Genomic DNA, 11792 nt, shown 5'->3' on the forward strand with positions numbered 1-11792 from the left:
TGCGCATCCCAGGCGGGTCACCGGAGTTCGCTCTCTGTCTGCGGACACGGATCTGGTCCGTACTGAAGTGCGCGACTGCACTAGGGACGTCGCTGGGATGCGGTCCCCTAAAAATGAAATTTCTCCTTCTATATTTTGTATTTCGATCTACCCGCTGCATAGTAGAAGAAAAAACGTTTTGTTTTGTTTTGTTGTTTTCGACTTCGGTTGTTTGCGGTTGGCCATATTTACTTCGGTTTGTGTTTTAGGTGTGCTACATTAGTTTTTAGGTATACAGACCGTTAATTCACACAGGTAGACTGTCCGGAGTATCTTTTTTTGTAAAGGTAGCCCAAGTATTATGATGTGATGGGACACTTCTATTAAAACACACGAACTCCACTGACATATAAATAATTCCTGGACCACGGTTTTATTATTCTACCCTTTCCACGACCTCATAGCGTATATGACACATCCCTCCCCGGGAGTAGCTCCATGGTGGAGCTACTTTATCCAACAGATAAATATAGAAATAAAGAACTGTTCGGCTAAATTCGGGGTCCCGCTGCCGGTGCCGTAAATGACAACTGGATTTTCGACTCCACCGGCAGATGAATATCCCGCTCTCCGCGGGAGAGACCTTTCCCATTTACTTTCAGGAAAAAAAGCACAAGTTGCGTCCTGGGATAAAAACGAATCGGTATTTAGTGCAAGACACCAGACAAAACAAAACATCAACAAAAACAAACAAACAAACAAAAATCTTACAGCTTTTGCATCTAACTCAAACCTTTAAAGGAAATCCAAGACTGGCATTTGAATTCCCATTTCCTCTTACCGTAAAACACGTTTAAACTTGAGTGAGCAAACGAAGAATCAGTTCTTATCAGAGATTTTTTTTCAGCTTTGTGTCTGAGATTCTTTCAAATGTTGGAAGTAATTTGTTCGTATTTCACACTGCGTCACCTACACCCTGAACTGAAATGGGGCCCGATCCTGAAAATTCATAGCCTTCAACTATCCGCATCAATCGGAGAGATTTACCATCTGTTTCAGAGTTGTGAGCTACGCAAAATGAAAAAGCGGGGTTCCCCTCTATCTCCTTTGCCTGCCCGAGTGCGAGCTCCCTCCGAAAGCACCAGCTCGGTCACTGTCGGCAGCAATGTGCAGTTTCGCGCGGGAGGATTTTCCAGGGGAATCTGAGATAAAAGTAACGACGATTCTGAAGAAGAGTGTTTGCAAAAGGGGAACCTTTGACAGAACACAAACAGATAACGCGGACTAATGATGTGCAGCCTTTAACATCTCTGCGCTGGCCCTGTGGGGGGAAAACAAACAAACAAAAAACAAAAAAGTGGGGATAGGGAAGGACGGATTGGATTTTGCCTGTGTTTCGCCGGTTTGCTTTGCTGAGTGAGAGAAGAAAAATACTCAGACGAAATAATCAGGGGCAAATTATTTAGGGCTTGACCCAAAGACGCTGAATACAGCAGGATATGGGCCAAACACCCGATCATCAGAACTGTTATGGAGAAACAGGAGATGCTGCTGGCAACACTTCAGTGAACAACTAGATAAACAGTAGTTTGCCAGTAACTTTATTTTTTTTATAAAAATCGCATGACAAACTGGAACCAAGACCAAAATACTGTATCCACTGTACATCATTCATTAGAAAACAAACATACACCACATTTGTATTCTACCAGAGAGTGTGTTTTCTTTAAAATTATATAGTGCGTGCTTTTAGTCTCATGCTTTTCAATATTTATTTTACATGTGTTATTCAAATATTATCTGTTATAAATAATTGCAACTTGATCAAATGGTGCACCTGTTATCATATGCGAACCTCATCAGTGCTGCAAGTGTGGCTTTTTGTTGCCTTTTAAAAATTTCTTTCTTTCCAAAAAGCTGTTGGTATCGCTTTATTAGGACCCGAGAAAGCACATCTGAGGTGTCAAATAAAGTGTACAGATGCCAGAGGCGCTTGCAGACCCGGGACTGCTGCTGAGTACCACGACTCGGACCGCTGGAACAAGTGACGGGAGAGCACATAGAAAAAAATCGTTTCCAAAAGGCACAATTTCCTCCACACAAAGGTACAATAAAAATATATGGCCACCGAAATACAGGTGCCTACGGGGAAGCGGTGCCTCTCCGATGGGATCCCGGGCCCGCCAGGGTTTCGTCCCCCTCCCCCCTCTCCCGGCACCGTGGCTGCAGCCCCGGGGGCGACGCTGAAGGCTGGAGCCCAGGGACGCCCGCGACGAACTCGCAGTCCTGACCGCCCCGCCGCCAGCGGGGGCCTGCCAGCCCGTGCACTCCCGTGACACGGCCTCTCGTGGGACCGCCCCGGGAGGCCAGGAGCTCAGAGTAGTACGGGGAGGGAGAGGGGCTGCACCGCGCCTGCTGCCCCGCCCCGGCCGGCTCCTGCATCACTGCTCGCGGTTCCTGCTGCCGCTCTCCGGGTCGCTCTGGTCGTCGGTGAAGCAGACATCCACGTCGCTTTCATTGTCAGTCTTTTGCTCCTGCTCGGGGTGCGCGTAGCCAGAGTCACTCTTGTCCTCGACCGCCTTGCCAAGGCTCTGCCCCGGGTGCCGGGACTTGACGTGCCGCTCCAGGTCGCGGCGCCGCACCAGCACCTTGCCGCAGTACTCGCAGCGGTAGGGCGTGTTGCCCTCGGCGTGCAGGCGGATGTGCTTGTTGAGGTTGCTGGGGTCCCCGAAGGGCCGCAGGCAGACTTTGCATTTGAGCGGCTTGTAGCCAGTGTGAGTCCGCATATGGATCTTCAGACCGTACTTGCGGGAGTACAGCTTCCCGCAGTAGAGGCACAGGTGCCCCGTCTTGGGCTTCCCGCCGGCCGCCCCGGTCGCCCCCGCTGGCAGCGCCTCTAGCCGCCCGCGGCCTTTCTCGGCCGCCAGCTCGGAGAGCTGCTGCGTGTGCATGGCGATCTCTCGGTCGATGCTAGCCAGCGAGCCCAACTCGGCGGCGTGCAGCCCTGCCGCTGGCCCCCCGAAGTATGACACCGACTCGGGGTACTTGAGAAGGCCGCCGAGATGCAGCTTCAGCGGGTAGTAGGGCGCGGCGCTGTAGAGCAGCTCCCCGTTGTAGACGGTGAGCGGCATCACCGGCAGCCCGCACTCCCCCGCGTACGCCTTCAGCCCCTCGAAGGGCGGCAGCGCAAAGCGTTCCAGCGCGCCTCCGGGCAGCGGCGGGTAGCGGGCGGGCGGCAGCGCAGCGGCGGGCAGCCCCCGCTCCACCTGCCGGAAAGCCGAGGCCTCCTCCAGGGGCGAGAGCAGCGGGAAGGCGCGAAGCCCACCGCCGCACGCCAGCCCCGCCGCCGCCGCCGCTGCCGCCGCCGCCGCCGGGGGGGCGGCCTCCCCCGGCAGCGCCCCGCACTTGGGCGGCGCCTCGGCAGCGGCGCGTCCCGCCTTCAGCCCCCCCAGCAGCTTAGAGAAGCCGAGAGCAGAGGCGCCCCGCACCTCCTCCCGCAGCGGCCCAGCGGGGCGGAAGGCCGAGCGCGCCCCGGGGCAAAGCGCCAGCCCGTTGCCGCCCGCCGGCCCCAGCAGCGGCCCCGGCCCACGGGCGGCCCCCACGCTCATGTCCAGGGCGCGCTCCTGCTCCTCCTTGCCCACTGCCCGCTTAGGCAGCCCCGGTTTGGAGAGCGGCGGGGAGGCGGCGGCGACCTCCCGCTTGACGGCCTCCCGCGGGCCGCAGCCGGGTGTCGGGTGGCCGCGCAGCCCGGCGGCCGGCGGCTCCTTGGCGGGGAGGCCGAAGGCGGCGGCGGCGGGCCGGCCGTGGTCGTGGTGGAGGAAGGGCCGGCCGTGGCTCAGTGAGCAGTGGAAGTGGACGTGGGCCTTGAGGCTGTTGGGGTACTTGAAGGTCCTCCAGCAATACCAGCAGATGTACCGCTCCTCCCCTGCGGAGGCAAGCGGAGGGGCCCGTCAGCGGCGGCCGCGTAACCCCGCGCACTCCCCGCGCACCCGCCGCCCCGGCCCACCCCCGCCGTGCCGCGGTGCGGACACCGCGCGGTCGGAGCTGCGCTCCCGCGCACGGGGCGCCATGGCGCCGGGGGGGAGCAGCTGCTGCCGCGAGTCGTCTGTCGGGGGGCCCATCTGTTGGCGTCTGCAGAGGAGGTAGCGTATGTCAGGCAATCGGCTGCACCGAACAAAGGCCAATCTAATGATCATGAGCCCCTCATTACGCGGCGAGACAATATCCGATATGTATGGGCCATATGTAATCGTTCCCTTTCAGAGGACAATGCCCTTTGTGCTCTGCTCCCTAAACATTTCGGCTTCTCTCAAGCGGAACAGACCTCGGTGGCCGCGGCTGTGGTGACTGCCCGGCACCGCGGAGGCACAGGCTTCACTTTCATTTGCCAGCCATGTCCTCTCACGCAGGAGCATCGTCCTAACCCTGACGGTGAAACGTTGCTTCTGCGGGCAACCTGTCTGTTTAGGTATCTTTCTGTCTTTCTTCCTTGCTTCCTTTCTTTCTCTTCTCCTTTCCTTTCCTTTCCTTTCCTTTCCTTTCCTTTCCTTTCCTTTCCTTTCCTTTCCTTTCCTTTCCTTTCCTTTCCTTTCCTTTCCTTTCCTTTCCTTTCCTTTCCTTTCCTTTCCTTTCCTTTCCTTTCCTTTCCTTTCCTTTCCTTCCCTTCCCTTCCCTTCCCTTCCCTTCCCTTCCCTTTCCTTCCCTTTCCTTTCCTTCCCTTTCCTTTCCTTTCCCAGAATCACAGAATGTTAGGGATTGGAGGGGACCTCAAAAAATCATCTAGTCCAATCCCCCTGCCAGAGCAGGAACACCAAGATGAGGTTAAACAGGAATGTGTCCAGGTGGGTTTTGAATGTCTTCAGAGTAGGAAACTCCACAACCCCCCTGGGCAGCCTTGTTCCAGTGTTCTGTCACCCTCACTGAGAAGAAGTTTCTTCTCATATTTAAGTGGAACCTCTTGTGTTCCAGTTTGAACCCATTACCCCTTGTCTTACCAAGAAGAGCCTGGCTCCATTCTCGTGACACTCACTCTTTATATATTTATAAACAATAAAGAGGTCACCCCTCAGTCTCCTCTTCTCCAAGCTAAAGAGACCCAGCTCCCTCAGCCTCATACGGGAGATGATCTACTCCCTTGATCATCTTTGTTGCCCTGCGCTGGACTCTCTCCAGCAGTTCCCTGTCCTTCTTGAACTGAGGGGCCCAGAACTGGACAAAGTATTCCAGATGTGGTTCCTTTCCTTTCCTTTCCTTTCCTTTCCTTTCCTTTCCTTTCCTTTCCTTTCCTTTCCTTTCCTTTCCTTTCCTTTCCTTTCCTTTCCTTTCCTTTCCTTTCCTTTCCTTTCCTTTCCTTTCCTTTCCTTTCCTTTCCTTATCTCCTTTCCTTTCCTTTCCTTTCCTTTCCTTTCCTTTCCTTTCCTTTCCTTTCCTTTCCTTTCCTTTCCTTTCCTTTCCTTTCCTTTCCTTTCCTTTCCTTTCCTTCTTTCCTTTCTTCTCTCCGTCTCCCCCCTTTCCCTTTCCCTTTCCCTTTCCCTTTCCCTTTCCCTTTCCCTTTCCCTTTCCCTTTCCCTTTCCGCTTTATCTTTCCCCTTCCCCTTCCCCTTCCCCTTCCTCTTTACTTCCCCTCTCACTTCTCTCCATTCTTCTCTCTCTTTTTCTGTCTATATGGATCCATCTCTCCCTCTCGTTCCTCTCAGTCACCACAACACACTGACAAGACGTTTCGGAAGCCTCCGGAGTTCCCCCAGCTGCTGCCCACCCTATCCCTTCCCAGCTGAGCCTCAGTCCTGAGTTAATACACCGACACGCCAAAGGTGAGGCCAACCAAGTCCACACAGAAACGAGATGCCGCTGCAGGCCTGGAGCGTTTCTCATGTTTCGGAGGTGCCCCTTGTGGGGCGATGTGGGCGAGGTGGGGCACAAGCAATCGGGGATTGAGGGGGGTCTTCGGCCCTACACTGCCCTCCGCGGCAGCCGGGGCACCCGGGGGGAGGCGGGTCACCGAGGCGGACACGCTGGCGGCGACCAGCCTCCCGAGAGGGCTTTTAATGCAGCGTTTGGGCCAGAGATCAGCCAGCGGCCGCTGCGGGTGGAACACGGAATCTTCATTCTCCGCGGGAAGCTCGGGCGCGAACTCGGGTGGAAGGATCCAGCGCTGCTGCCGGTGTCTCGTCTCCTGTGTCCTTGCCGTCGTGCGCAGCCCTTCCCTGGAGCTGGGGTCCGCAGGCTGTGCGGCGGTGGGATGGCGCTGGACGCGGTTTTGTGTGCCGTCAAGGAGGGAGGGAGACGGGAGCGTGTCTGCCCGGATGCGGGTGAGGCAGCCGCCGCTGTGTATTGGAAAACGGGTCAAGGAGAGGTACGGGCCGAAAGGCGTGTGGCCATAGAGCTCCGCGGGTTCCCTCCTAGAGCTTTCATGTGCCTTTGCGAGTCTCACCATGGGGGCGGTTTGGCCCTGGTTGGCCTCGGCAAAAGCGTGGCGGGACCGACCGCCTTCCAAGCGCCACTGAGCCCGGCCCGGCGCTTTCCCCGGCTCAGCTCCAGAGCTCCAGTCCAGCAACCATCGGTCGTGGATAAAAATAAGAAAGGAAACAAAAACAAAAACAAAAAACAAAACACACACAAAAAAAAATGAGAAGCTTTCTCGTCACGGTCAACCCAAATAAATTGGGTCAAACACAGATGATTTCCAAAATTTTGTTTCGTTTCGTTAAAAAAAAAAAAAAAAAATCAAACTCCGAATTTCTTCCGCCCTGTTGGTTCTTCATATTTAGTTGGGTTTTTTGTTGTTATTTGGGTTCGTTAGGTTTTCTTGTTTGGTTGGGGGTTTTGGTTTTGTTTTTTTTTGCATACTATCCTATCCTTAAAAGAGCGTTTCGGCATTTTGATACACTTAGAATAAGTCCGTATTAATTCGTCTGGAAACTGTGGGGCCGGAGGCACAGCGGATTCTCAGGGTCAGTCTGCAACTAAGCCTCGCTTCGACGGGACGAGGAATATGCCACATGCTGAGTGCCTCTCGCAGACCTGAGCTTTCTTCCCTTTATTTGCCCGAGCAGCACTGGTGCCCATCCACAGGCAACGGCTGCTGGTTTGGAGGATCAGAACCCAGCACCGTGTCCTCCTTCCTGCAGCTGAAACTTCTCCAGAGCTTTTAAAGCGGTGATCGTCCGCAGACCTCACCGCCTTTGGTGGGGGGGGAAGAAACGTGACCAAGAATTTATTTTCCGAGCACAGTTTTAGTACAAGGGAGGGATTCGGACTCTTGTGCATCACAGGTGCCGGATGGGATGTGAGATGCCAGCGCCCGGCCTTTCAGTAGCCATCCCTCCAGCCTGGATCCTGATTACCCTGTGGAGCAGCCATCCTTGAGGGGTGAGGATAGCTCAGCACTTCCCCGGATGGTGCCCTGCACCCTTCTCAGGGACAGCGCTAAGCTGAAGGATCTTCTGCGTAGGGCAGGAGCGGGTGGAGTCCCCTTGCCGACAGCCGAGCGGGCTCAGCCCCAGGTGAGCAGGTGCCCGCAGGTCACGCCGAGCCGCCGCCGCCACCCCGGGAAGCGCCAGGACCCGGCCTCCCCGCGCCGGGCCGGGCAGAGGGGAGAGGGCGCAGGAGTCAGCGGGAGGCTGTGTCCGACGCCGGAGCATTCCGACAGGTGAACACTTAGGGGTTTCGCCTTTCCCCCCGTTTAATATGCTACCACCTTGGCATTTTTCTTAAAATCCGTGTAACTGCAGCTAAGAATCAGATCGTTGATTGAAACAAGCGGTCCCAGACGGGTATCTTCCCCTTCCCGATATCCTCGGTTATCCTAATCTGAGTGTAATTTGACGCTGACCTAATTTTTACCTAATACACCCTAATTTGAACCAGTTACCCCTTGTCTTACCATTGATTGTCACCGAGAAGAGCCTGGCTCCATCTGACATTCACCCTCTATATATTTATAAAAAATAAACTGCCCAGTACCCGTTTTGACTTGACTATGTGAATCTGACCGAATCTAAAGATCTGATCGAGGAACACGCAAGGTGAAAACGATATTTTGAAAAACTATAAAGCCAAATTGCTGTCTCGCATAACAACACTGGTGTTGTTTCATAGAAATCCCATTTGACTATCAGAAGATCATTAAATTGTGCCGATGACGGAACGATTAGAGGCACGGGGGCCTTTCCGTACGCTACCGAGTTAATAGATCACCCTTTAAATATAAGCAGATGGAGTTCTAGTTTGAAGAGTGGCAGGTTAAAAGTCACTGCAGCTGTGCTGGCATTAATTTATCTGAGGGCGCGGATTTGAAGGGTCCGTGTTTGCCTATCTCAGTTTTAGCTCCCGCCAAACGCGCCAATTAAAGGGGGTTTATTTTGTTTCCTTTAATTTGGTTGCTCTGAAATGAATGCCCGCATCTGTACCTTTCTCGTCGTGCGTTGGGGTGGCCGTGACGGGGATGTCAAACCATTGCGCCAGGGGGTTGGAGTACCAGACGGTGAGCTCCTCGCCCGGCTGGACATCTCGCAGCGCCCGGTAGAAAATCTGGGAGGGGAAGAAAGGAAACTCCTTCAGGAGGCTTGAGAGGACAGGCAGGGGATAGAGAGCGGTGCCAGGCCGACCCGGAGCCGCAAGTGGGGTACCTGTCCTCCTGGCAGATCCGCAACAGCCTCCAGTGTCTGCTCTTGGGAGTTTCGGGCAGCCCGGATTAACCCTATCCACTCCAGAGCTGAGCTCCCGGTTTCATCCACTAATTCCCCTCTCACCATCCGCACCTGGAAGACAGGCGGCACCTCTGTCACTTCCACGCGTTACGAAACAGAAAGACAGCAAAAAGCTTACCCATTCCCCGCCTGCCTGCCCGCTCTGCCCTGCCCGGCGAGCTTGCTTTCCCACACCGCGCAGCTATCTGGGCATCGCAAATCGGAAGCAGCGGCGAAGGCGTCTCGTTTTGCCACTGGTTTGACTCTTCCATCCTCACCCACTTTTGGGCTGGACCTTCCTCGACTCGCAGGTGCCTTGGGAGAAATGCGGCCGGGGGTTGTTGCTCTGCGAGGGTGAGGATGGAAGCGCGCAGACCAGGTGGGGACCTGCAGCACTGGGAGAGGGAATGCGATTTTTTGCTTGGGTTGCACCTGCACCGTTTCTCTTAAACTATATTAAATACACAGGTAAGATGCTATTTTTTGAAGGGTTTGTACATCCCCTGAGTCCATACAAAACAATTGCCACATACGCGACTTGTCGGGAGAAGGGGAGGGGACAAGGGGAGAGGATTCTGCTTAGCTACAAAGTCTCTGTAGTCCCATACTTCATAATCTGCTTGCCTATACAAAGAGAAAATGAAGTGCCCGTTGCCTGAATGACCGTGCAATAAAAGTCATCGGAACAAAGCAGTCTAAAGCGAGAAACCAAGGGAGCCAGATGAGAAATAAATTTGAGTGGGCTGGCAGAGCGTTTAAAAACAATTAAAGCGCATTAAAAATCCGAGCGGAACGCGTGAGCCGCGGATGCCCGGGGGTTGGAAAGAGGGGTCTCATCCTCAGCCCCCTGAACAGCCTGATGGACGGGGTGAGTACCCTTCACCTCCTCGATCTTTTTCAACTCGGACATCGACTGACCCTGAAGCCGGTAGCCGGGTGGTCGTCACCCCCTCCGACTCCGGCTGAGTGGTTATTTGCGGCTCCGGGGGTAGGAACTGGCCCGAGGCTTTGCGAGGAGGCCGAACTGCGTTGGGTTGCCCCGACACCTGTCACTCGCACCCCGCCGCCGTCCCCGGGGAAGCCCCGGCCGGCGCCTCCCACACTCCCCTCGACCAAAGGATTCACGGCCCAGGAGAGGGATGGGGCACAAACCCGAGCCAAACGCAGAAATAAATCGATGCATGTGCATCTGCCTCTGCCCCTGCCCCATCCCTGGACAAACCCGGAGGCTGTGAAAGACTCATGCCCCCGTATCGTCGGGGCTCCAGGGGCGAGGAGCCAGCCGTGGCACGTCCTGGCCCTGCCGGGGAAGGGGCAATGCTCGAGCGAGCGAAGCTCCGCGGGGCGGGGGTCGGGCGGCGAGACCAGAGCCCTCCGGCACCGGGCACAGGGTACCGGGCACCTGCACGTCCGTGTCCAAGGCGGGAGCGCGTCCGATTCTCCAAGAGAACCCCCGGGTCCCCTGGCCTCGCCGCCGGGGCCGGCCGGGCTAGCGGGGCATCGGCGCTGGGAAGGAGGGGGAACGGGCACGGGCGGTCAAGCTTTCCTGGCAAAGACGCGAGGATATATCTCGGGACGTTCTGGAAACCCTTTCATTTCCTGGCTCGCTCTAAGAAGGGAGGATCGAAGAGAGAGAGCGAAAGAGCAGCCTCTTCTCCCAAGGCGGCTTCCCCCGAATCAACGAAAAAAAGCAAGGTCCAGCGGTGCAGGAGAGACCGTAGGAAAATACCTTTTTTTTGGGTCCTGGCTCCCTGCGGTCTGACAGGTACTTGCCCAGTTTGAAGATGCCCGGCACAGGACCCAGGCGCAGCCCAGCCGGGATGCAGCTCTCTGCGCTCACGCTGATGGCCGGAGCCCTGCTGCTTTGCATCGCTGCCTCTGGCTCTGAGCGCTCGGGAACCCCAACTACTTAAGGGGGCCGGAGTGACAGCGGCTGGCGGCGGGGAGGATGAGCACAGGCGTATCTCCGCCCGCAGAGTGACGCGGCGGTGTGTGGACGCCGGCTTTTCAACGGGAGCAGGAGGGGTACCCGTTGGCAGGGGGATGCTCTGGGGCGCAGAGTTTGGTGAGAGAGTTTGGCTCCTCGAGCAGCTGCGGAGTCCCATCCAAGAGGGTCACATGGAGCCTTTCCCTAACCCTCCTGCATAATCAGGCGGAGTGAATGGCTGGCAGACAATGGGCCAGGCGACCTTCCCATTCCTAAAAATCCAATTTGTCAAGGGCAAAGAAAAGGCGCTGGTGAATCAAAGGTCTGGAGGGACCATTAATCCTCAGCATGGGGTATTGTCCCCGAGACAGTTACGATATTTTAAGTGACAAATCCACTGTATAATTTCTCCATAAATTTTACTTCCTTTTATTGTTCCTCGACAAACCAGTTTTGGAAAATAAGTGACTATTTTAAGTCTACTTGGCTGAGCCTTTTGAGGTTTAATATACTTCAAAGATTTTTAATTCTCTTCCCTTGGCTTTATTGTAAAGGAGATTAAACAAAGAGATGGGGAATGTTTTGAGGACTTGTTAACTTCTATTGATTCCCGGCGTGTGCCATACAGAAATTGGGCAGGTACTTGATGGGAAAACACCAGAAAATACCTACACTTTTTTTTTTTTTTTTTTTAAAGAACGACCGTATTACCATTTCAGTGGGTTGGTTTCAGGCCAGTAATCTGTTCAGAAGAGCTTTGATCCTTAAGGAGGATGAATAGCACAAAATATGAGCCACCGTAACCCCTGTAAAATACAAACCGCCGCATCTGCGAGCGCTTCGGAAGCTCTGTCTGTAATTCGTGCGATTAGGAAATAGAGACAGGAGGAAATAGAGACATATCACCACCAGGAAACAGAGACATGGCCAGCAGATAACACAGATGTCTAACGAGGAGCGTGCAGCTGGATTCCTCGTTTAATACATCCACAGGTTCCTCTCCCACACGCAAAATCGCTTTCACCGAGACTGCTTTTGGGGAGGCAGCCTACAAAAAGCAAGTGTAAAAGCCAGAACGAAGCAATTCGAACAGAGTACATCTATGTCCCTCCTCTTCATATAAATATTCTAATTAAGTTAAAATTCTAATTCAGGCTGCGTAAATGTTTCAAGAACTTTCCAGGAGCTGGGAAACA

General features: G+C 54.7%; 1 protein-coding gene across 1 annotated transcript; it reads right to left on the reverse strand.

Moving 5' to 3' along the window:
• Nucleotides 1-2420: 2420 nt before the first annotated feature.
• PRDM13 (PR/SET domain 13) lies at nt 2421-10539 on the reverse strand (the record flags this gene model as incomplete). The annotated part of the gene is made up of 4 exons (XM_082048746.1): nt 2421-3904; nt 8391-8511; nt 8610-8741; nt 10399-10539. The coding sequence occupies 4 exons, from the start codon at nt 10537-10539 to the stop codon at nt 2421-2423; spliced, it is 1878 nt and encodes a 625-aa protein (XP_081904872.1).
• Between the last annotated feature and the right edge of the window lie 1253 nt (nt 10540-11792).

The sequence above is a fragment of the Streptopelia decaocto genome (assembly GCF_964273445.1).
Source record: "Streptopelia decaocto genome assembly, chromosome: 3".
Classification (NCBI taxonomy): Eukaryota; Metazoa; Chordata; class Aves; order Columbiformes; family Columbidae; genus Streptopelia; species Streptopelia decaocto.